Source organism: Oryzias latipes, chromosome 23, assembly GCF_053564925.1.
Source record: "Oryzias latipes strain Hd-rR chromosome 23, Olatipes_Hd-rR_3.1".
Taxonomy (NCBI): domain Eukaryota; kingdom Metazoa; phylum Chordata; class Actinopteri; order Beloniformes; family Adrianichthyidae; genus Oryzias; species Oryzias latipes.
The window spans coordinates 3,726,444-3,753,424 of record NC_136259.1 but is presented as its reverse complement, the minus strand read 5'-3'; the positions used below and the strand labels follow the sequence as shown (position 1 = coordinate 3,753,424).

Here is a 26,981-nt window from a genome sequence, read left to right as displayed (position 1 = left end):
TGTTGTTTTGTCTGCAACATTTTATATTTATGATGACTGAAAGTCTTCCTAACCCTTGGAGGCACGTTAACGTTGGGAGTGGGGTCACCTGGACCCCACAAGATAGCACAATAGTTAAGATAGTCCCAAACGTCACCGACATTCAGGACAAAAATAGTTTTCAAAAAGAGTTTTGTAATCCTTTTGCTTTTTGAACATGGTCATGCAATATATATATATATATATATATACACCTCTTTTCTACCTTTTTCTAAGGCCCAAAGTGCTTTACAGTCACAGTCCCATTCACATAACAGCAGTTTTACTGTCGAACATCCTAGGAACCTAGAGCAACCAGAAGTAGTGTGGGGTTCAGTGTCTTGCCCAGGGATGCTTTGACACACAGCAGAAAGGGCGGGAACCGAGCCTGTGATACTCTGATCAGGGGTCGATCGTTTTACCTCTGTGCCACAGATAATGATGAAATATAGAAGAACCTGAATGGGAAAATCATAGCTAAACCTCATTGATTTGAACTGAAGCAACCCCACATCACATTGCTTCTGCTGCAGATTGCTCAGTTGTACTGAAAAATGACCGTTTTTGTGGGAAACAAAGTCATTTTACTCATGTGGCATGTTTTATGCATGTTTTACCTCAATGTGGTGGAGACGACCCACTTAAAAATACAATCATATAGACAAACACACAATGTAAAAGTAGTAATATAAGCACTACAAGAAAGTATCATAGGAAAGCAAATTTTCAAACAGTAGATCGCACAACCAGCTGTCGATGTTTTCTTCTACTTTTTTAATGGATTAAAAGCAACGGGCATTTAAAAAGCAAAAAGGGTTTCATATCCGATCATAGATAGTTATAAACATGAAAATCAAGTTAAATTGTACTAAAAACGTAACAGTTTAACATAACAAATCATTTTTTTTTATTTACTGACACATGTCTGTGTAACATTAGGTATGTTAGGGCAGTGCAGTTCCACAGAAGAACTGAAGGGGGCACCAACAGACCCTGTGAGCAGCTTTGACGGGAGCGAATCACAGGTGAAAGGTTGACGGTGAGGTCGATTGATGTGCAAGAGCCCAAAGCCTTGTCATGTTGTTGTCGGGCTTCAAAATGCAAAGTTGTCTCCTTTTCCACGTATGCATGCCACTTGAGTTTGAATTAATCGGAGCTAAAAGCATAAATCCTTCAACTCAGGTCTTTGGTTCACGTTTGGCTCCATCTGTTTTGACTCCATGGAAAAAAAAGAACAATTACCCTCTTGATTTGACAAACATGGAAGTTGTTAAATGCATTCTTTCATTTTGTGCTTAAGTGTTAATTATGCAGGTGAAATTTCAATAGCAGACATTTGCTGACTTTTCATTTGAAAGCATCCCACCTTTTTTGCTGCTGGTATGTTAGAGTAAAAGATTGTAGTTTAAGGTGGAACTTAAAAAAAAAAGAAAAGAAAAGACAATTCTTCCTCTTCATGTTGTTATGGAAATCTTTTTTGACAACCAAAGCTGCCACATGATACTGCCGCTGCCATGCCTTATTGTGGAGAGTTTAGCCATAGCATAATGATTTTTTTGAATGGATTTAGCTTAAAACTGGTTCTGTTTTTGCTTGATAGAAACTTTGTCCCAGTCCTTCTATATCAGTACTTTTGACTTAGCAATGAATTCTAAGAAAAAATCGTAACACAATGCAAAAATTCTAATGAAAGGTAATTTTTCTATTAAGGAACCTAAACATTAAGGTCAAACTTGGTCAAAATTTCTTAAATAAAGTTAGTAAAGGGAAAGGTCAGAATGATGCGGGTATTTCCAGATAACATATAAAAGGAGAGATCTTAATGAAACTGTTAGAATAACATAAGAGTGAGAACAAACTGACTGAAGTAACAAAAAAGAGAATTCTCAGATTACAGTCAGATGTCGAAATTGTTTTATAAATTTAGGAAAGGGCTTTTTAGTATTGAGGAAATATTTAAAGTTGAGTTTCTTATCAGTATCAGAAATTAAAACACACTTTAAAAAATAACTGCAACATTATCCTACCAAAGCAAAAAATAATAAAGGTGTAAAAATTCTGATATTTTTAAGGTTCTAAGAAAAACAAATTGGGAACATCAGAGTTTCAGATTAAAACTACAACTCTGAGTAAAACGTAAATGAAATGATCAAAGAAAAAAGTCATAATATTGAAAAAATAATTAAGAAATATAATTTTTTTAATTAATACTATAATTTTGAAAAAGAATAGAAAATAAGAACAAAGAATAAACCATTTCCTTTTCTTTCCTTTTTTTGTAAATAACATGCATGCACTCATGCAAGTCATTATAAATTCATCTGAGGTCAGTATTTGTCTTTACTGAAAGACCAGCCTTTCTGTTTTTTCTTCCTGCATATTATATGAAAAAATCAATATAATGAATATGAAAAAAAGTTATTTTTCATCATAAGAATTCTCTACTTTTGCTGTAATGTTGCTTCAGAAAAACAATTTTCCCTAAAGCCTAAAATCCTGACAAAGAAAAACAACGAGATGGAATAAAAATTAAAGCCGCAAGCGGCGTTGTTTGGCCCGCAGGCGCTACCCGCCTTCCACGCCTTCCACGCCCAACTCTACGCACCACCGCCCTCACCGCCCTCACTGCCCTCACTGCCCACTTTTGATGAAGGCTAGTCAAAACTGCATATGCTAATTATGCTAACTATGCTAGCTATGCTAATGTGGCTAAAAGTGCTAGCATAGCGATCAGCATCATCAACTGACTCAGAAAAACAGATTACCTAAAATGCTAATTATGCTAACTATGCTAGCTATGCTAATGTGGCTAAAAGTGCTAGCATAGCGATCAGCATCATTAACTGACTCAGAAAAACACATTACCTAAAATGCTAATTATGCGAACTATGCTAGTTATGCTAACATAGCTAAAAGTGCTAGCATAGCGATCAGCATCATCAACTGACTCAGAAAAACACATTACCTAAAATGCTAATTATGCTAACTATGCTAGCTATGTTAATGTGGCTAAAAGTGCTAGCATAGCGATCGGCATCATCAACTGACTCAGAAAAACACATTCCTCCATTGGTGAGAGCTATATGTCATAAGTTGATAAAAAAACCCACTTTTTCCAAAATGGCGGCTTTTCTGTTGATTTTATCTCCATAGCAACCATTTTATGTTTTGGTCCCCATGGGAGGACGAACAGATTGACGTCAGTTTCGGACAAATCGGTAAAAGTAAACTTTTTGTTGTCCTTAGCAACAGTGGTTTTATGCTAACCACGCCCACATTCCTTATATGTCCATATCCAGTGTTTTTCAATGTATTCTGATTCAGGCATTAATGCATGCATTCAATTTTCACTGTATTGTATTGAAATGCATGGGAGTTATAACAGTGCGCCACTTTGCTAGCTTGCCACGCACACGCCGTTCAAAATCTACAACTTCTAATTCCAACATTTTTTCCACAGTAGCTTGCCATTGATGCCCAAAAGGTTTCGTGACGATCGATGAAAATTCCAACGACAAGTTTACGTTTGAATCTGGTGGTTAAGGTGTTTTTTATAGAAAATTCAAGATGGCCGCCTTTTCCCGAGGTCAAAGGTCGACGAAACTCCAAAGGTGATTGTAGACTTACGCTAGGGACATGCGAGTCAAATTTCGTGAAAATCGCTCGAAAAAAAGTTCATTTTTCCATATTGTGTAAAAACGCGAAAAACTCAAAATGGCAGATTTTGGCACAAAATGGCCGCCAAACCGTAGGTCGTGTGGCCATCACGTAATGATTTCAAAACTTTCTTTGGATATACCCGACAAAGTTATCTGGGTTTCGTTAGCCGATTCTTAAAAATAAAATCCGAAAAAAATTTTTTTTGCCGAGTCAGCACTTTTTTTTGCGACGTTTTTTTGTTTACCACGGCCACATTCCTTTATGGATTTTGTCGTATGTGACATCGTTTTGTTCAGTGTGGGACAGGGTATCGCATATTTTAGTTTCAGGCTATTCCGACAAAATATGTGCGAGCTAGCTAAAATGGCGACGGTTGCGAATTCGCCACGGGCACGCATTTCAAATTCTATAACTTCTAATTCCAACATTTTGTCCACAGTAGCTTGCCATTGATGCCCGAGAAGTTTCAAGAAGATTGATAAAAATCCCTAGGACGAGTTTTCGTTTGTATCCGTTACTAAAGGTGCTTTTTTTTGAAAATTCAAGATGGCCGCCCCTTCCCAAGGTCAAAGGTCAACAAAAATTCTTTGGTAGTTGTAGAATCGTGTTTTTGGCATGTGTATGCAATTTCGTGAAAATCGCTTGAACAAAAGTGTCGTTTTCCCATATTGTGAAAAAACACGAAAATCGCCATTTCTCTGAGTTCGCCACAAAATGGCCGCCAAGCCGTAGGTCGTGTGGCCATCCCATAATGATTTCATAACTTCTTTGAGATATCTCCAACACGCGTGTTTTGGTTTCGTAACTGTATTTCAAAATATTTTTTTTTGGCCCCATAAGCGATTTTCGGCCCATTCATTTTTTTTACGGGAACGCTCGCTGTGATGTCATCATCGTGGGGGGGGTGACGTTCTCTTTGCCGAAAATTCATTTTCAATTTATCCCAGGTGTGTGCCAATTTTGGTGAGTTTTCGGGTATGTGGCGGGGGTCAAATTTAAGCTCAAAGACGCCGTTAGAGGACAAGAAGAATAATAATAATTAAAGCCGCAAGCGGCGTTGTATGGCCCGCAGACGCAACCCGCCTTCTACGCCCAACTCTACACACCACCGACCTCACCGCCCTCACCGCCCTCACCGCCCTCACCGCCCACTTTTGATGAAGGCTAGAAAAACTGCATATGCTAATTATGCTAACTATGCTAGCTATGCTAATGTGGCTAAAAGTGCTAGCATAGCGATCAGCATCATCAACTGACTCAGAAAAACACATTACCTAAAATGCTAATTATGCTAACTATGCTAGCTATGCTAACATAGCTAAAACTGCTAGCATAGCGATCAGCATCATCAACTGACTCAGAAAAACACATTACCTAAAATGCTAATTATGCTAACTATGCTAGCTATGCTAACATAGCTAAAAGTGCTAGCATAGCGATCAGCATCATCAACTGACTCAAAAAAACACATTTCCTAAAATGCTAATTATGCTAACTATGCTAGCTATGTTAATGTGGCTAAAAGTGCTAGCATAGCGATCGGCATCATCAACTGACTCAGAAAAACACATTATCTAAAATGCTAATTATGCTAACTATGCTAACTATGCTAATGTGGCTAAAAGTGCTAGCATAGCAATCAGCATCTCTTCAACTGACTCAGAAAAACACATTACCTAAAATGCTAATTATGCTAACTATGCTAGCTATGCTAACATAGCTAAAAGTGCTAGCATAGCGACCAGCATCATCAACTGACTCAAAAAAACACATTTCCTAAAATGCTAATTATGCTAACTATGCTAGCTATGCTAATGTGGCTAAAATTGCTAGCATAGCGATCAGCATCATCAACTGACTCAGAAAAACACATTCCTCCATTGGTGAGAGTTATATGTCATAAGTTGCTAAAAAGCCCACTTTTTCCAAAATGGCGGCTTTTCTGTTGATTTTATCTCCATAGCAACCATTTTATGTTTTGGTCCCCTCGGGAGGACGAACAGATTGACGTCAGTTTCGGACAAATCGGTAAAAGTAAACTTTTTGTCGTCCTTAGCAACAGTGGTTTTATGCTAACCACGCCCACATTCCTTAAATGTCCATATCCAGTGTTTTTCAATGTATTCAGTTTCAGGCATTAATGCATGCATTCAATTTTCACTGTATTGTGTTGAAATGCATGGGAGTTATAACAGTGCGCCACTTTGCTAGCTTGCCACGCGCACGCCGTTCAAAATCTACAACTTCTAATTCCAACATTTTTTACACAGTAGCTTGCCATTGATGCCCAAAAAGTTTTGAGACGATCAAAGAAAATTCCAACGACAAGTTTACGTTTGAATCTGGTGGTAAAGGTGTTTTTTATAGAAAATTCAAGATGGCCGCCTTTACCCGAGGTCAAAGGTCGACGAAACTCCAGAGGTAATTGTAGACTTATGCTATGGACATGCGAGTCAAATTTCGTGAAAATCGCTCAAAAAAAAGTTCCTTTTTCCATATAAAGTAAAAACGCGAAAATCTCAAAATGGCCGATTTTGGCACAAAATGGCCGCCAAACCGTAGGTCGTGTCGCCATCACGTAATGATTTCAAAACTTTGTTTGGATATACCCGACAAAGTTATCTGGGTTTCGCTAGCCGATTCATAAAAAAAAAATCTGAATTTTTTTTTTTAGCCGAGTCAGCACTTTTTTTTGCGATCGTTTTTTGTTTACTACGGCCACATTCCTTTATCGATTTTGTCGTATCTGACATCGTTTTGTTCAGTGTGGGCCAGGGAATCGTATATTTCATTTTGACGACATTCCGATAAAATATGTGCAAGCTAGCTAAAATGGCGACGGTTGCGAATTCGCCACGCGCACGCGTTTCAAAATCTACAACTTCTTATTCCAACATTTTGTCCACAATTGATTGCCATTGATGGCCAAGAAGTTTCAAAAAGATCGATGAAAATTCCTAGGACGAGTTTTCGTTTGAATACCTTACTAAAGGTGCTTTTTTATGAAAATTCAAGATGGCCGCCCCTTCCCAAGGTCAAAGGTCAACAAAACTTCTTTGGTTATTGTAGAATCGTGTTTTTGGCATGTGTATGCAATTTTGTGAAAATCGCTTGAACAAAAGTGTCGTTTTCCCATATTGTGAAAAAACACGAAAATCGCCATTTCTCTGAGTTCGCCACAAAATGGCCGCCAAGCCGTAGGTCGTGTGGCCATCCCATAATGATTTTATAACTTCTTTGTGATATCTCCAACACACGTGTTTTGGTTTCGTAACTGTATTTCAAAATATTTTTTTTTGGCCCCATAAGCAATTTTCGGCCCATTCATTTTTTTTACGGGAACGCTCGCCGTGATGTCATCGTCGCGGGGGGGTTGACGTTCTCTTTGCCGAAAATTCATTTTCAATTTATCCTAGGTGTGTACCAATTTTGGTGAGTTTTCGGGTATGTGGCGGGGGTCAAATTTGAGCTCAAAACGTCCGTAACAAACAAGAAACGTAATAATAATTAAAGCCGCAAGCGGCGTTGTATGGCCCGCAGACGCAACCCGCCTTCCACGCCCAACTCTACGCACCACCGCTGACCTCACCGCCCTCACTGCCCTGCAAATTAAAAGCTAGTCAAGGCTGGATTTGCTAATTATGCTAACAATGCTAACTATGCAAATGTGGCTAAAAGTGCTAGCATAGCGATCAGCATCATCAACTGACTCAGAAAAACACATTACCTAAAATGCTAATTATGCTAACTATGCTAGCTATGCTAATGTGGCTAAAAGTGCTAGCATAGCGATCAGCATCATCAACTGACTCAGAAAAACACATTACCTAAAATGCTAATTATGCTAACTATGCTAGCTATGCTAATGTGGCTAAAAGTGCTAGCATAGCGATCAGCATCATCAACTGACTCAGAAAAACACATTACCTAAAATGCTAATTATGCGAACTATGCTAGTTATGCTAACATAGCTAAAAGTGCTAGCATAGCGATCAGCACCATCAACTGACTCAGAAAAACACATTCCTCCATTGGTGAGAGCTATATGTCATAAGTTGATAAAAAACCCACTTTTTCCAAAATGGCGGCTTTTCTGTTGATTTTATCCCCATAGCAACCATTTTATGTTTTGGTCCCCTCGGGAGGACGAACAGATTGACGTCAGTTTCGGACAAATCGGTAAAAGTAAACTTTTTGTTGTCCTTAGCAACAGTGGTTTTATGCTAACCACGCCCACATTCCTTATATGTCCATATCCAGTGTTTTTCAATATATTCAGTTTCAGGCATTATTGCATGCATTCAATTTTCACTGTATTGTATTGAAATGCATGGGAGTTATAACAGTGCGCCAATTTGCTAGCTTGCCACGCGCACGCCGTTCAAAATCTACAACTTCTAATTCCAACATTCTTTCCACAGCAGCCTGCCATTTATGCCCAAAAAGTTTCGAGACAATCGATGAAAATTCCAACGACAAGTTTACGTTTGAATCTGGTGGTAAAGGTGTTTTTTATAGAAAATTCAAGATGGCCGCCTTTTCCCTAGGTCAAAGGTCGACGAAACTCCAGAGGTGATTGTAGACTTACGCTAGGGACATGCGCGTCAAATTTCGTGAAAATCGCTCGAAAAAAAGTAAATTTTTCCATATTGTGTAAAAACGCGAAAAACTCAAAATGGCATATTTTGGCACAAAATGGCCGCCACACCGTAGGTCGTGTCGCCATCACGTAATAATTTCAAAACTTTCTTTGGATATACCCGACAAAGTTATCTGGGTTTCGTTAGCCGATTCTTAAAAATAAAATCCGAAAAAATTTTTTTTTGCCGAGTCAGCACTTTTTTTTGCGACGGTTTTTTGTTTACCACGGCCACATTCCTTTATCGATTTTGTCGTATGTGACATCGTTTTGTTCAGTGTGGGCCAGGGTATCGCATATTTCAGTTTCAGGCTATTCCGATAAAATATGTGCGAGCTAGCTAAAATGGCGACGGTTGCGAATTCGCCACGCGCACGCCTTTCAAATTCTACAACTTCTAATTCCAACATTTTGTCCACAGTAGCTTGCCATTGATGCCTGAGAAGTTTCAAAAAGATCGATAAAAATCCCTAGGACGAGTTTTCGTTTGTATACGTTACTAAAGGTGCTTTTTTATGAAAATTCAAGATGGCCGCCCCTTCCCAAGGTCAAAGGTTAACGAAACTTCTTTGGTTATTGTAGAATCAGGGTCTTGGCATGTGTGTGCAATTTCGTGACAATCGCATAAACAAAAGTGTCGTTTTCCCATACTGTCAAAATACACGAAAATAGCCATTTCTCTGAGTTCGCTACAAAATGGCCGCCAAGCTGTAGGTCGTGTGGCCATCCCATAATGATTTCAAATCTTTTTTGGGATATCTCCAACACGCGTGTTTTGGTTTCGTAACTGTATTCCAAAATATTTTTTTTTGGCCCCATAAGCGATTTTCGGCCCATTCATTTTTTTTACGGGAACGCTCGGCGTGATGTCATCGTCGTGGGGGGGTTGACGTTTTCTTTTCCGAAAATTCATTTTCAATTTATCCCAGATGTGTGCCAATTTTGGTGAGTTTTCGGGTATGTGGCGGGGGTCAAATTTGAGCTCAAAGTATCCGTTAGAAAGAATAATAATAATAATTAAAGCCGCAAGCGGCGTTGTATGGCCCGCAGACGCAACCCGCCTTCCACGCCCAACTCTACGCACCACCGCCTCCATGCCCAAATTTACGCACCTCCGCCTCCCTCACCGCCCACTTTTGATAAAGGCTAATCAAAACGGCATTTGCTAATTATGCTAACTATGCTAACTATCCTAATGTGGCTAAAAGTGCAAGCATAGCGATCAGCATCATCAACTGACTCAGGAAAACACATTTTTAAAAATGCTAATTATGCTTACTATGCTAGTTATGCTAACACAGCTAAAAGTGCTAGCATAGCGATCAGCATCATCAACTGACTCAGAAAAACACATTACCTAAAATGCTAATTATGCTAACTACGCTAGCTATGCTATTGTGGCTAAAAGTGCTAGCATAGCGATCAGCATCATCAACTGACTAGAAAAAACACATTCCTCCATTGGTGAGAGCTATATGTCATAAGTTGATTAAAAAACCCACTTTTTCCAAAATGGCAGCTTTTCTGTTGATTTTATCTCCATAGCAACCATTTTATGTTTTGGTCCCCTTGGGAGGACGAACAGGTTGACGTCAGTTTCGGACAAATCGGTAAAAGTAAACTTTTTGTTGTCCTTAGCAACAGTGGTTTTATGCTAACCACGCCCACATTCCTTATATGTCCATATCCAGTGTTTTTCAATGTATTCTGTTTCAGGCATTAATGCATGCATTCAAATTTCACAGTAGTCCTTTGAAAAACATAGGAGTTATAACAGTGCGCCACTTTGCTAGTTCGCCACGCGCATGCCGTTCAAAATCTACAACTTCTAATTCCAACGTTTTTTCCACAGTAGCTTGCCATTGATGCCCAACGTTGGTTATTGGTTTCGTTAGTCAATTTTTTCCAGAGTAGCTGGCCGTTGGTGCCCGAAAAGTTACGAGACGATTGATGAAAATTCCAACGACGAGTTTTCGTTTGTATCTGGTGCTAAAGGTGCTTTTTTGAGAAAATTCCAGATGGCGGCCTTTTCCCAAGGTCAAAGGTCAACGACACTTCTAGGGTGTTTGTAGACTGGAGCTGGCAGCAAGTGTGTGCAATTGCGTGAAAATCGTTCAAACAAAAGTGTCTTTTCCCCATATTGTGGGAAAACACGAAAATCGCCAATTCTCAGAGTTCGCCACAAAATGGCCGCCAAGCCGTAGGTCGTGTGGCCGTCCCATAATGATTTCAAAACATCTTTGGGATATCCCCGACACGTGTGTATTGGTTTGGCGACTGTATTTTGAAGTACATTTTGTTCGGCCCCATACGCGATTTTCGGCCCATTCATTTTTTTGACGGGATCGCTGGCCGTGATGTCATCGTCTTCGGGGGGGTGACGTTGACTTTGTGGAAAATTCATTTGCAATTTATCCCAGGTGTGTGCACATTTTGGTGACTTTTCGAGCATGCGGCGGGGGTCAAATTCTCGCTGAAAGGCGGCGAAGTCGTCGTTCCAACTGCGAAAACAATATGGTCCTTGCAGTCAGTGACTGCTGCTGCGGGCCATAATAAGGTATGAGGAATAGCAGTGCGCGACTTTGCGAGCTCGCCACGCGGACGCCGTTCAAAATCTACAACTTCTAATTGCAACATTTCTTTCACAGTAGCTTGACGTTGATGCCCAAAAAGTTTCGAGACGATCGCGGAAAATTCCAACGACAAGTTTACGATTGAATCCAGGGGTAAAGGCGTTTTTTATAGAAAATTCAAGATGGCGGCCTTTTCCCGAGGTCAAAGGTGGACGAAACTCCAGAGGTAGTTGTGGACTTGCTCTAGCAACATGTGAGTCAAATTTCGTGAAAATCGCTCGAAAAAATGTTTATTTTTCCATATTGTGTAAAAACGCGAAAAACGCAAAACGACAGATTTTGGCACAAAATGGCCGCCAAACCGTAGGTCGTGTCACCATCCCGTAATGATTTCAAAATGTCCTTTGGATATCGCGGACAAGGGTATATTGGTTTCGTTAGTCGATTCTCAAAAAAAAAGTTCCGAATGTTTTCGTTTTTGCCGAGTCGGCACATTTTTTTGCGACGGTTTTTTGCTTACCACGCCCACATTCCTTTATCGATCTTGTCGTGCGTAGCATCGTTTTGTTCAGCGCGGGCCAAGGAATCGCATATTTCCTCTTCACGACGTTCCAATGAAAAATGTGCGAGCTAGCCAAGATGGCAACGGTTGCTAGCTCGCCACGCGCACGTCATTCAAAATCTACAACTTCTAATTCCAACATTTTTTCCAGAGTAGCTGGCCGTTGGTGCCCGAAAAGTTACGAGACGATTGATGAAAATTCCAACGACGAGTTTTCGTTTGTATCTGGTGCTAAAGGTGCTTTTTTGAGAAAATTCCAGATGGCGGCCTTTTCCCAAGGTCAAAGGTCAACGACACTTCTAGGGTGTTTGTAGACTGGAGCTGGCAGCAAGTGTGTGCAATTGCGTGAAAATCGTTCAAACAAAAGTGTCTTTTCCCCATATTGTGGGAAAACACGAAAATCGCCAATTCTCAGAGTTCGCCACAAAATGGCCGCCAAGCCGTAGGTCGTGTGGCCGTCCCATAATGATTTCAAAACATCTTTGGGATATCCCCGACACGTGTGTATTGGTTTGGCGACTGTATTTTGAAGTACATTTTGTTCGGCCCCATACGCGATTTTCGGCCCATTCATTTTTTTGACGGGATCGCTGGCCGTGATGTCATCGTCTTCGGGGGGGTGACGTTGACTTTGTGGAAAATTCATTTGCAATTTATCCCAGGTGTGTGCACATTTTGGTGACTTTTCGAGCATGCGGCGGGGGTCAAATTCTCGCTGAAAGGCGGCGAAGTCGTCGTTCCAACTGCGAAAACAATATGGTCCTTGCAGTCAGTGACTGCTGCTGCGGGCCATAATAATGAAACGAAGCAAAAACAATATAGAAGTTTTTGCAGTCAGGTGGCCTATGTATTTCAATGCGGCCTGTCTTTTACTATAGGCTGGGCATGTCTTTTTGGCTTTAAACCCGTCTTTTGAGGGCTTTTTGGGGCTTTTTTGTGTTTTTGTCGTCATTTTTGCGACTACAATTTTGTCGTTTTTGCGTTGGTGTTGTGCGTGTGTGTGTTTATTTTTGTTGCGTTACACAATTGTCGTGTTGTTTTGTGCTTTGGGCGACTTTTGACCCCATTTTTTGGCGTTTTGACGCGTTTTTTTGACGTTTTGGACTTTTTGAGTGTTCGACCCTCGTACCAGTTACAATATGGTCCTTGCACTCTGTGAGTGCTGCGGGCCATAATTAAAGCCGCAAGCGGCGTTGTATGGCCCGCAGACGCAACCCGCCTTCCACGCCCAACTCTACGCACCACCGCCCTCACCGCCCTCACCGCCCACAAATTAAAAGCTAGTAAAGGCTGGATTTGCTAATTATGCTAACTATGCTAGCTATGCTAATGTGGCTAAAAGTGCCAGCATAGCGATCAGCATCATCAACTGACTCAGAAAAACACATTACCTAAAATGCTAATTATGCTAACTATGCTAGCTATGCTAATGTGGCTAAAAGTGCTAGCATAGCGATCAGCATCATCAACTGACTCAGAAAAACACATTCCTCCATTGGTGAGAGCTATATGCCATAAGTTGATAAAAAAAACCACTTTTTCCAAAATGGCGGCTTTTTTGTTTATTTTATCTCCATAGCAACCATTTTATGTTTTGGTCCCCTCGGGAGGACGAACAGAATGACGTCAGTTTCGGACAAATCGGTAAAAGTAAACTTTTTGTCGTCCTTAGCAACAGTGGTTTTATGCTAACCACGCCCACATTCCTTATATGTCCATATCCAGTGTTTTTCAATGTAATCTGTTTCAGGTATGAATGCATGCATTCAATTTTCACTGTAATGTATTGAAATGCATGGGAGTTATAACAGTGCGCCACTTTGCTAGCTTGCCACGCACACGCCGCTCAAAATCTACAACTTCTACTTCCAACATTTTTTCCACAGTAGCTTGCCATTGATGCCCAAAAAGTTTCGAGACAATCGATGAAAATTCCAACGACAAGTTTACGTTTGAATCTGGTGGTAAAGGTGTTTTTTATAGAAAATTCAAGATGGCCGCCTTTTCCCGAGGTCAAAGGTCGACGAAACTCCAAAGGTGATTGTAGACTTACGCTAGGGACATGCGAGTCAAATTTCGTGAAAATCGCTCGAAAAAAAGTTCATTTTTCCATATCGTGTAAAAACGCGAAAAACGCAAAATGGCAGATTTTGGCAAAAAATGGCCGCCAAACCGTAGGTCAAGTCGCCATCACGTAATGATTTCAAAACTTTCTTTGGATATACCCGACAAAGTTATCTGAGTTTCGTTAGCCGATTCTTAAAAATAAAATCCCAAAAAATTTTTTTTTGCCGAGTCAGCACTTTTTTTTGCGACGGTTTTTTGTTTACCACGGCCACATTCCTTTATGGATTTTGTCGTATGTGACATCGTTTTGTTCAGTGTGGGACAGGGTATCGCATATTTCAGTTTCAGGCTATTCCGACAAAATATGTGCGAGCTAGCTAAAATGGCGATGGTTGCGAATTCTTCACGGGCACGCGTTTCAAATTCTACAACTTCTAATTCCAACATTTTGTCCACAGTAGCTTGCCATTGATGCCCGAGAAGTTTCAAAAAGATCGATAAAAATCCCTAGGACGAGTTTTCGTTTGTATCCGTCAATAAAGGTGCTTTTTTATGAAAATTCAAGATGGCCGCCCCTTGCCAAGGTCAAAGGTCAACAAAACTTCTTTGGTAGTTGTAGAATCGTGTTTGTGGCATGTGTATGAAATTTCGTGAAAATCGCTTGAACAAAAGTGTAGTTTTCCCATATTGTCAAAAAACACGAAAATCGCCATTTCTCTGAGTTCGCCACAAAATGGCCGCCAAGCCGTAGGTTGTGTGGCCATCCCATTATGATTTTATAACTTCTTTGGGATATCTCCAACACGTGTTTTTTGGTTTCGTTGTTCTAATTTGAAATATTTTTTTTTGGCCCCATAAGCGATTTTCGGCCCATTCATTTTTTTTACGGGAACGCTCGCCGTGATGTCATCAACTTCGGGGGGGTGACGTTTTCTTTGCCGAAAATTCATTTCACATTTATCCTAGGTGTGTGCCAATTTTGGTGAGTTTTCGGGTATGTGGCGGGGGTCAAATTTTCGCTCAAACTGTCCGTTAGAAACCAGAAGAATAATAATAATAATAATAAAAAAACTTTCGAAAAACAATATAGAAGTTTTTGCAGTCAGGTGGCCTATGTATTTCAATGCAGCCTGTCTTTTACTATAGGCTGGGCATGTCTTTTTAGCTTTAAACCCGTCTTTTGAGGGCTTTTTGGGGCTTTTTTGGGTTTTTGTCGTCATTTTTGCGACTACAATTTTGTCGTTTTTGCGTTGGCGTTGTGCGTGTGTGTGTGTATTTTTGTTGCGTTACACAATTGTCGTGTCGTTTTGTGCTTTGGGCGACTTTTGACCCCATTTTTTGGCGTTTTGACGCGTTTTTTTGACGTTTTGGACCTTTTTGAGTGTTCGACCCTCGTACCAGTTACAATATGGTCCTTGCACTCTGTGAGTGCTGCGGGCCATAATTAAAGCCACAAGCGGCGTTGTATGGCCCGCAGACGCAACCCGCCTTCCACGCCCAACTCTCCGCACCACCGTCCTCACCGCCCAAGTTGATAAAGGCTAGTATAAATTGCTCAATATGCTAATTATGTTAACTATGCTAGCTATGCTAATGTGGCTAAAAGTGCTAGCATAGCGATCAGCATCATCAACTGACTCAGAAAAACACATTACCTAAAATGCTAATTATGCTAACTATGCTAGTTATGCTAACATAGCTAAAAGTGCTAGCATAGCGGTAAGCATCATCAACTGACTCAGAAAAACACATTCCTCCATTGGTGAGAGCTATATGTCATGAGTTGATAAAAAACCCACTTTTTCCAAAATGGCGGCTTTTTTGTTGATTTTATCTCCATAGCAACCATTTTATGTTTTGGTCCCCTCGGGAGGACGAACAGATTGACGTCAGTTTCGGACAAATCGGTAAAAGTAAACTTTTTGTCGTCCCTAGCAACAGTGGTTTTATGCTAACCACGCCCACATTCCTTAAGTGTCCATATCCAGTGTTTTTCAATGTATGCAGTTTCAGGCATTATTGCATGCATTCAAATTTCACAGTAGTCCATTGAAAAATATAGGAGTTATAACAGTGCGCCACTTTGCTAGTTCGCCACGCGCACGCCGTTTAAAATCTACAACTTCTAATTCCAACATTTTTTCCACAGTAGCTTGCCATTGATGCCCAAAAAGTTTCGAGACGATCGCTGAAAATTCCAACGACAAGTTTACGTTTGAATCTGGAGTTAAAGGTGTTTTTTATAGAAAATTCAAGATGGCCGCCTTTTCCCGAGGTCAAAGATCGACGAAACTCCAGAGGTGATTGTAGACTTACGTTAGAGACATGCGCGTCAAATTTCGTGAAAATCGCTCGAAAAAAAGTTCATTTTTCCATATTGTGTAAAAACGCGAAAAACTCAAAATGGTAGATTTTGGCACAAAATGGCCGCCAAACCGTAGGTCGTGTCGCCATCACGTAATGATTTCAAAACTTTCTTTGGATATACCTGTCAAAGTTATCTGGGTTTCGTTAGCCGATTCTTAAAAATAAAATCCGAAAAAATTTTTTTTTGCCGAGTCAGCACTTTTTTTTGCGATTGTTTTTTGTTTACCACGGCCACATTCCTTTATGGATTTTGTCGTTTGTGACATCATTTTGTACAGTGCGGGCCAGGGTATCGCATATTTCAGTTTCAGGCTATTCCGATAAAATATGTGCGAGCTAGCTAAAATGGCGACGGTTGCGAATTCGCCACGTGCACGCGTTTCAAATTCTACAACTTTTAATTCCAACATTTTGTCCACAGTAGCTTGCCATTGATGCCCGAGAAGTTTCAAAAAGATCGATGAAAATTCCTAGGACGAGTTTTCATTTGAATACCTTACTAAAGGTGCTTTTTTATGAAAATTCAAGATGGCCGCCCCTTCCCAAGGTCAAAGGTCAACAAAACTTCTTTGGTTATTGTAAAATCGTGTTTTTGGCATGTGTATGCAATTTCGTGAAAATCGCTTGAACAAAAGTGTCGTTTTCCCATATTGTGAAAAAACACGAAAATCGCCATTTCTCTGAGTTCGCCACAAAATGGCCGCCAAGCCGTAGGTCGTGTGGCCATCGCATAATGATTTCATAACTTCTTTGGGATATCTCCAACACGCTTGTTTTTGTTTCGTAACTGTATTTCAAAATATATTTTTTTGGCCCCATAAACAGATTTCGGCCCATTCATTTTTTTGACGGGAACGCACGCCATGATGTCATCATCGTGGGGGGGGTGATGTTCTCTTTGCCGAAAATTCATTTTCAATTTATCCTAGGTGTGTTCCAATTTTGGTGAGTTTTCGGGTATGTGGCGGGGGTCAAATTTGAGCTCAACGGATCCGTTAGAAAGAAGAATAATAATAAACATTCGAAAAACAATATAGAAGTTTTTGCAGTCAGGTGGCCTATGTATTTCAATGCGGCCTGTCTTTTACTATAGGCTGGGCATGTCTTTTTGGCTTTAAACCCGTCTTTTGAGGGCTTTTTGGGGCTTTTTTGGGTTTTTGTCGTCATTTTTGCGACTACAATTTTGACGTTTGTGCGTTGGTGTTATGCGTGTGTGTGTGTGTATTTTTGTTGCGTTACACAATTGTCGTGTCGTTGTGTGCTTTGGGCGACTTTTGACCCCATTTTTTGGCGTTTTGACGTGTTTTTTGACGTTTTGGACCTTTTTGAGTGTTCGATCCTCGTAGCAGTTACAATATGGTCCTTGCACTCTGTGAGTGCTGCGGGCCATAATAATAATAATAATGAAACAAAGCAGAAACAATATAGAAGTTTTTGCAGGCAGGTGGCCTATGTATTTCAATGCGGCCTCTCTTTTACTATAGGCTGGGCAGGTCTTTTTGGCTTTAAACCCTTCTTTTGAGGGCTTTTTGGGGCTTTTTCGTGTTATTGTCGTCATTTTTGCGATTACAAATTTGATGTTTTTGCGTTGGTGTTGTGCGTGTGTGTGTGTATTTTTGTTGCGTTACACAATTGTCGTGTCGTTTTGTGCTTTTGGCGACTTTTGACCCCATTTTTTGGCGTTTTGACGCGTTTTTTTTGACGTTTTGGACTTTTTGAGTGTTCGACCCTCGTACCAGTTACAATATGGTCCTTGCACTCTGTGAGTGCTGCGGGCCATAATAATGGGATAAAAAAGGAGGAGGGCTGCTTGAGTAGGAGTGATGCATGCTGGGTAGGAAGCAATATTAGTGGCCATCGCTATGGTGACACAGAGCACTCCCTTTCACCCTCTTGAACTATTATATGTGTTAGCTGACACATTCAGATGTTGGTCCAGTTCAGCAGATCGTGTTTCAAAGGTGTGACCGAGCCGGAGTTTGTCCAATCAGAGCAGCAGAACCCGCTAGCGTGCAGTAAACAGTTCATCAAGCTGCGAGCTGCGCGGGGATAGTCAGATTCTGGCTTTTATCCAGGTCTTTTAACCCATCCTACATGCTATCTGCAGTGACAGACAGGGCGCTGTCAAAGCTTTCCAGATCACCTTTAGATTTAGGACACGTCTCTGCTCATAACACCAGCTACACGTAGGAAGATAAACAGGATTTGATTTGGAGAAAACCAGCGTAAGCGCGTGCAGGTTCTGGAGATTATGTTACAATCCCCAAATGACTGTATCTCATGCTGCTGCCGACGCTGCAACGCATTTAGTATTCAATTCCTTTGAAAGGAACTTTCTGGACTTCACAGCATCGTTCAAAAACACGAGCTATGGTGGTCCTCAACCCCCAGGCTGTGGGCCGGTACCGATCCAAGGCACAGTTGGTACCATGGGCGCAGAGAGAAAAAAAAATACACAGCCTACATTGTTTTCCATTTTATTTCTAATTCGACTCTTTTGGAAAACTACTGGATTCTTCGGCACATCCAGCTCATTCTTGACACACATCAAAAATCCATCCTCTACTGAAAAAGAGTTTTCGACTTCAAAATAAAAGAAATCTGCATTTAACAGACAAAACCCAGCAGTCTTTACTCCAAATATGGATTTATTGTGACAGTTTTCCCACACACCATAGTAATTATGCACAATATTCAGCAACCGGCTGGCTAATGTTACGAGGATGCTGCTAATAAAGTTGCTCAAACTGTTTTTTGTATTCATCCGTACCTTAAAAATCAGACATGGTTGACGTTAGCGCCTGATCTTTTAGCTTCTGCTTGAGAGTTATGGAAAATCTATTTCACATTTTAATGGTTCCTACATGAAATCTAGATATAATAAATAAATACAATAATATAATAACAAATAAATACGATTAAAATTTGAAGCAGCTGCAGATATTTTAGAGACAATGAAGTTAAATTTTAGCCTCAAAAGTTATGGGAAACTAAAAGCGCAAAAAAGATTCTCGTACAGGCCGATCCATAAAAATATTTTCTGACATTAAACCGGTCCACGGCCTGAAATAGGTTGGAGACCACCGATGAGGGAGATGGATGTACATATTTGTGTTTCAGGAAAGATCACAGTTCAGTCTGAACTGCAGAACCTTTAGAATCAGAAAGTCCAGGTTCTGAGGTCACGTATGGATGCTGTCCTTTTTTAAATGAACGGAAATCCCATTTAGAATAAAGCTTTGAAAGAAAAATCCTGGAGCAAGATTCATGAGATTTGAACCGCTTCAGCAATTACTCACCAACCCTCTTCTAACTGTAGGCGGCGGACATGCGGCAGTAGTTTGTAGAAAAAGCAAAGGAAGAAGAAACCCCCCCCTAGTTGTCCAGTGTGAACGCCATGGGCTAAACGTGCGTTCAAGAGCCGGCGTCACATGTCTGGCACGAACGTAGCATTATGGGGACATGATCACCTCTTTAGGCTAACTTGTGTGACCTTTTGTTAATAAACTTCTGATTTGCCACTTTGGGCAGGCAGACAGAACGATGGAAGATCACAGGCTGTGAGTGACAAAGAGAAATCAAACTCTGACTGGGTCTCTTTCACGGGGGCTTTGTCGGGCTTCCCCCTGTGGACTCAACAAGCCAAATATAACACCTGACCCATTTACTTCCTCTCCCGCTGATGGCTGTCCCAACCATCTAATCTCTGAGGGTCCTTTAATCTTTCAGATAGTCCGTTTGTGTGCCTGAAAGGGAGTCTTCAGGTTTGTGTTTACACAACTTCATCCCTGCGACAGGGATGTCTGAACCGGATCAGCACATTTACAAGAAAAAAAGGCTCCTTGGTGTTTTTTAAGATCTTCTAGAGATAGATGAAAGCTGCCATGTTTCATTTGCTGACAGTGTTTCATGGAAAAGGCTGCAAACAAGTGATTCCTTTGGAATTTCTTTGGTTTTGTCTCTTACAAGAACAGGGCGGCACGGCAAATAAATCTTACCGGAGAAATCTGATCAGATATTTGATCCCAAAGTTGAGGTGCTGAGCCATCATCCACACCAGCATATTTAGTTCAAGCGGAATACAACATGTCAGGGCTAATATCTCTGTTATCAAGCACGGTGGGGGAGTGGTGGTAATTTGAATTATGTAGTTGATCCATGAATGTGAGTGACTTATTTGTTGTTCAGCTTTAGGGCCAATACACTAAGTATAATTAGTCGAGATATAAATCATGAACAAATTGGCACACAGGTTTCACCAGAGCTGAGTTGCTCTTGTTTTGATACAGTCAGGCGATGGCCTTTAGTGGAAGACTACACTGTATGTCAGCAGGTTGTAGGTTTACATCCAAGTTAGATTTACAGGCTGGATGTGTTGGAAAGGATATCCAATGTTCCACATCTGACAAATAACTGAACAGCTATTTCCCTGGAAAACATTTAGTTTAGTTTACTTGACAGGGACCATGTAGAGGAGCATTGATCAAAGAACAGATGCTTTGTACCAGACTATAACCCTTGTTGTCTGAGGTCTTGATATTTGGTGTCGGATATTATGATGTCTTTAAATCAGGACTACCTAATCCTTGTCCTCGAGGTCTACTGCTCTGCCTGTTTTCCAGTTCTCTCTTCACTGCTTTTTGCGGATTACCTGGATTATGCATCTCCTCACTCTGATTGGTTAAACTCACGATCCAGCTAATCAGCAGCAAGAAGTGTAGGGAGAACTGGAAAGATAGAAATTATCGAGGACCTGGATTAGACAGCCCTGCTTTAAACCTTTGACCATCTTTGTTCTGCTTTTTTGGTCTGGTGTCCTTAAATCTTTGCCATATCCACCAATCCATCCATCTATTTATCTATCCGTCCATCCACCCATATATCCATCGACCCATTCATCAGTCCATCCATCCATCCATCCATCCATCCATCCATCCATCCATCCATCCATCCATCCATCCATCCATCCATCCATCCACCCATATATCCATCCACCCATCCATCCATCCATCCTTCCACCCATCCATCCCTCCATCCATCCATCCATCAATCCACCAATCCATCCATCCACCCATCCATCCATCCATTAATCCATCCATCCACCCATCCATCCATCCATCGTCCATCCGTCCGTCCGTCCGTCCATCCATCCATCCATCCATCCATCCATCCATCCATCCATCCATCCATCCATCCATCCATCCATCCATCCATCCATCCATCCATCCATCCACCCATCCACCCACCCATCCATCCATCCATCCATCCATCCATCCGTCCGTCCATCCATCCATCCAGCCATCCATCCATCCATCCATCCATCCATCCATCCATCCATCCATCCATCCACCCATCCATCCACCCATCCATCCATCCATCCATCCATCCATCCATCCGTCCATCCATCCATCCATCCATCCATCCATCCATCCATCCATCCATCCATCCATCCATCCACCCATCCATCCTTCCACCCATCCATCCCTTCCTCCCTCCATCCATCCCTCCATCCATCCATCCCTCCATCCATTCCATCCATCCTTCCATCTATCCTTCCCTCCATCCATCCATCCATCCATCCATCCATCCATCCATCCGTCCGTCCGTCCATCCATCCATCCATCCATCCATCCATCCATCCATCCATCCATCCATCCACCCATCCATCCACCCATCCATCCATCCATCCATCCATCCATCCATCCGTCCATCCATCCATCCATCCATCCATCCACCCATCCATCCTTCCACCCATCCATCCCTTCCTCCCTCCATCCATCTATCCATCCCTCCCTCCCTCCCTCCCTCCTTCCCTCCAAACTGTGAAAACCTGTTCCTGTTCCCTCTATTTTTTAGCAGCAGAGTTTTATTGAAAGCTTTCTCCGGCCCTGTGGCCGTTCCCCTGATACTGCAGCTCAAAGTCAAACCCAACGTACTAAGTTAGGAAAAAAATCCTTAACTTCTAATGTTGACATACAAACATACTTACTGGACAAAAACTGTCCAGAAATCTATCAAATTTCTGTTTTTTCTGGTAAACAAATAATTTTAGCATTTTCTGGTTCATTTTAAGCCTAAATTATGTTGTTAAGAGAATCTTGCTTAATGAGACTCAATAGGTTCCCAGTAGGACAATACTGAATGTTTCTACGGGGGGGGGGGGGGACGACACACCCCTCTTTTGACTGTGCAACTTTCATCTATTTAGCAAAACCACAAACAAACCAATGAGGGTAACCGAAAAACACGACACCTAGAAGTTTCACTGAGAATGGTCTCATTTTAAAGTCTGTTACTCAAGAAGTGTTCAACCAGTCAGTTATTATGGCTTATCATACAGTTATTGAGCTATAACTTTCTGCTAAATCAGAAAACTGATAACAACATTTGTTTACATTAGACACAAGGACCCAGTATTTTTGTAGTACTTCTCAAAGGAAAAGCACCTCACCTGTGTGAAATTATACTGAGGCTGTGAAAGTAGAGGCAGAAAAAGACCAAATATAAAAGATGCTGCTCCTCTTTACTATGTAGTATTTAAAATGAGCAAATACTTGTTGTTCTTTGGTCAGCTGCCACTAAAGTCTATCGTTTCAAAACCCTCCTTTAGCTTTTTCCAGTTTATGTCGTTTCACTTCCTAGATTATTTTTTAATTGACATAAACGAGCGGAAAAAGGAAACAGTAAAGCAAATTTGAGATGCCAATAATAAATCAGGTGAGTGACAGCACTCATTTAGGGGCAGATCAATCTTCATGGAAATGGGTTAAAATATTCTGCAGACCAGGGCGCCCCCACATGGCGGCAGCCATCTCCTACAGCACAAAATTCCACAGTAATAAGTCTGATCATCCCTTGGTCTATCTTGTGGGGTCTAGATGACCCCACCCTCACATTGACGTGTTCTCCCTACCATGACAAAGGTGGAGAAAGGTGGAAAGATTTCATGTAATCCATGGACACCAGTGAAGATCACAAATCATTGAAGAAAAAAGGTTCAGTGCACTGTCTAGTGGGTCTAGATGAATAACTCATTATTTATTTATTATAACTTTTTAAAGTGACAATTCCAGTTGCATAGAAAACATATGTATACATACGTTTGCTTGTTATTCTACCATAAATCCTTTTACATCTGATTCTGACAGGTTGGGGTATATGGACAGTGTTTAAGTCCTTTTGTATAGTTGCCCAATCCAAGATTTCAAGTCAGCTTCCCCCTAGATATGAATAAATACACACCTATTTTTCATTTTTATTTTAAGAAATTAAAAAACTTAGATGCTCTCGCGGGCCACATAAAATGACATGTAGGGCCACATTTGGCCCCCGGGGCCTTGAGTTTGACACGTGTGGTCTAGTGGGTCTAGATGACCCAACTCCCAACGTTAAAGTGCCTAGGATAGCACAAGGGATAAGCAGAGGGTGGTTGGGAGCTATCTGGAGTTCGTTTTAAAGGTTGCACAGTGCTCGTAGAGCCACTAGATGGCAGCATTTTCCTTTCAGTTCCTATTGTCTTTGTCATCTCAAACTCCTCTCTTCCTTAGTTTGCACAAGTCTTGAAAAGTTTGTGGAACACTTGTTGTTTGAGGACATTTTTTGGGGGGAGTTTTTGAAGTATCCCACTACATTTTTTTTATTTGTCACATTTTTTTTATTTTGTCACAAAAAAATGCAACATAACTGCAGTGACTGATTGATGTAAACATGAAATCTTTCTAATAGATGTTGTGTAAGTGTTGCATCATTTTAGCATGATGTGTGTGGAAACACTAGCAAACACTAGCCTTGGTATAATTTCTGTACAACTCAGAGTACAAATGTTGTCATGTTGTGTAAAGTTCAGCATTTAACTGAGTGGTCAAAAAAGTTGTAGAAAGACCTCTAAATTAGTTCGCCTTTTAAAAATTCTCTTCATTGTTGTTGTTTGACTTTTGGAAGTTTCGGTTTCAACGTTTTTCTTTTCAGTTAAAAAGAAAATTTTGATTTTTTCCCCCCTCTTTTTTACAGGAACAGTTCTGTTGCGTTAGCCTGTAATACCATATAATTTATAGTAGCCCCGGCATTTATTCCAAAAATTTGGCAGCCGGCCCGGCATTTATTAGAGACAGGTGTCTATTATAAAACTGGCATAGCTAACCGGTTCGTTTTGCGGTGAAACATTTCAGGATTTATTAAAATGATGAGAACATTGTGTTATGATTATCAAACAGTTCGTTTTTCTTTGAAGCATCAGCCTCCGTTTCAAAAGTCCTCTTGGCTTTCATGTGGATCGTTTTCCTGGAGACACACGCACCTTTCTGTCTTTGCTCAATGTTCCATCTTCAATCCAGTTCCTCCAATTCGTCGCTGGCTTTCTTTGCATCTTCACCAGGATCACTTTGCTCACTTTGCTCCTTTTTCTGCAGCCGGCATCTCATTATCACCCATTTTAGTTTAGGATCCAGCCCTAAATGTCGTGCAGAAGCTTCACCAAAAAGTCCTTTGGCGTATGCTAAATCCAGTGGGCTACCTGAACAGCTCACCATACCACAGAGACACCTGTTAGACCCAGCGTTTATTGGATGGGCCACCATTGTACAATTGTGTATTTGTAATCCTTTTTTCCCTCTTGACTCCATTGTGTTGGACCTTCAGCTGCAGGACACATTTTTCATCCAAGAAGGGCAGACCTGACATCTATCAGACTAAGATGTTTCTGTTTTCCCTTTTGTCTGTGTTTTTCTGTTGTTAGCCTGCTGTTGATAAGCTGACCTGGAAAGACCGTCTTCCAGGATACTTCATCAACATTTCCTCCATCCTTTTCATGGTAAGTTCATTATTGGTTATTACTGGCTCTAGCATCTTAAATGCAGACAATATTGTTTATCATTATCATACAGAAATATTTGCTAATACAGAAAATAAGGGACTTTCTCTGTTCCTATTCTTTGCTTCCAGTTTGGGCTGACGTTTTCTGCGGTTTTCGGCGTAATCATCTACCGGATCACAGTGTCCGCCCTGATGGCGATGAGCCCGGACCCAGAGACCAAGTCCAATGTTCGGGTAACAGTGACGGCCACTGCAGTCATCATCAACCTTGTGGTTATCCTGGTTCTGGACGAAATCTATGGAGCAGTGGCACAGTGGCTGACTGAGCTAGGTACAGACTTTTAAGTTGACCTATGACCTTAGAAAGCCTCTATGGAGGAAAGATTGAACAAGCTTTTGAACATTTTCAAAAACTTACGTTTATATGGTGCAGCTGTCAGATTACTTGACCATTGTTAAATCCTTTTGTACCCTCATGCACAGGAAAGTTATTATCTCTGATTGTCTTTTTCCCTATGTATTTGTGAATATTTATCTTATTGAACCCTTAGACCAGTCCTTCTCGGGCGCGATGCGATGCCAGAGGCGCGGAGTAGTATCGGTGCTTAGAGAGAAAAATCAGCGCCAGCATTGTCACTTTACTATTATCTATTATTTCACAGAGTTTGTACCAGCCGGAAACCTGTGAATTGCCGTGCCCAAAACTGCGCGCTCCCGTCTCTGAGAAAGAGCGCGCAGTTGAGGGGACGGGATGTGTGAGGGAGAAAGCAGAGGGTGGGGCTGAGGTGTTGTGGGGACAGGCAGCAGGTGAATCGCGCAGGGATTGTAAAAATGTAAAACCCGCTGCCCGTCACTCACTGCAGCGTGTGAGTGTGTGTTTGGCTCCCCGTCTGCATGTGATCAGTCTTTGTCACATCTACAGAACATTCAGACCTACGATCACGTTTAAAGTCTCAACGCCTGCATGAAGCAGAAACTCACCACCTATCAACCAGACTAGACAATCAGCAGAACCACCACGAGAAATACTCATCATTTATTAGCAACAGCATAATGATGTTATTAAAAAAGAATCCACAGACTTATTGTACTTTAAAAGTGTTGAATTTACATCAAATGCACACATTCACTTGTATATTTAGTTTTAAACAAATTGTCGCGGACTGAGTTGGATGGCTGTTGGGCCGCGTTAAAAGTTCTGGAGTTCAATGAACGCATCAAGCAGAGATCTGATTGGCTCTCAGTTCTGTCGCTCAGGCTGTTGTTAGGTAGTTTGGACCAATGGGGTTCAGCTATGGGCCGAATAAGGGAAATGGGAGGGCTGACGCGGCAGGAGCGAATATAAAGTTGGGAGAAGCGCTCTCGTCTCTGCGGGAGAGATTCAGGAGTTGCTGAATTAATTGTACGGCGTTTGTTACAGTCTACAGTAACCAGAATAAAGAACCTTAAGAGAGGTTAAGTCTCCGTGCCTCAGTGTGGGAAAGAGACACTACATTATTGTATGGCTCTTTTGAAATTACATTTAAAAATATGTGGCGTTTATGGCTCTCTTGGCCAAAAAGGTTCCCGACCCCTGCGTTAGGGTAATAAGTAAGAGTGAAAGAGGTGAGATGTAGGCGTTTCATACAGATTTTTTACACCCCCCAAAACCTGCGCACTACACAAGGTTCCTGTTAGTGCTGTTCAAATGATAAGTGTGCCCTCCTTGCCCCGCCCTTTTGAGCCTGTTGTGCACTCCGTGCTTGCGTCCTGACTGTTAGAAAGAGGAAATTAGATGATCAGAGTGTAGTTTGTGTGGGCATCCTACGGGTATCATACAGGCACTTATGTATCACTTGCACTCCCCATGTATGCAAAGGAGCCAGAGTGCACACCTTACTAATGATTAGGGTGTAGTGTAAGGGCAACGTACGACAGCATCACCCATACATCATAGGTATGTGTAACAGTATCCCTACAAATTATTCATGATACACTTACAGTATGATCCATGTTTATGATGTACCTTAAGGTGGTGGCACGAGCCACAAGGAAACCGCATGGCTCACCTGAGCTCCTCTTAAGAAGTGACCGCACCAGTCTATGACCCTCCAGGGGCCTGACAACCCAAAAACCCTCCGCACTTTTATGGGTCAACCGTTGCCTGTACGGATGCATCTGACAGAGATACTAGCCAATCACCCATCTGCTTGTATATTTTTTAATAGTGACCAACTATGAACTGGCAAAGCATCCAGGATGTATCCTGCCTTCATCCAACAGTAGCTTGGGGAATAGATTACAT

The 26,981-nt window shown here is 41.3% G+C and overlaps 1 protein-coding gene across 7 annotated transcripts in view; it reads left to right on the top strand.

Annotated features, from left to right (window-relative positions):
- The window catches only part of ano2b (anoctamin 2b), a 262,039-nt gene that overhangs the window by 67,258 nt on the left and 167,800 nt on the right, over positions 1 to 26,981 (top strand). For all 7 annotated transcript variants that reach the window (XM_020714024.3, XM_020714026.3, XM_020714025.3 and 4 more), the window contains 2 exons: positions 24,621 to 24,695; positions 24,827 to 25,028. In XM_020714024.3, the coding sequence (XP_020569683.1) occupies positions 24,621 to 24,695; positions 24,827 to 25,028 (277 nt within the window). The remainder of the gene's footprint in view (positions 1 to 24,620; positions 24,696 to 24,826; positions 25,029 to 26,981) is intronic.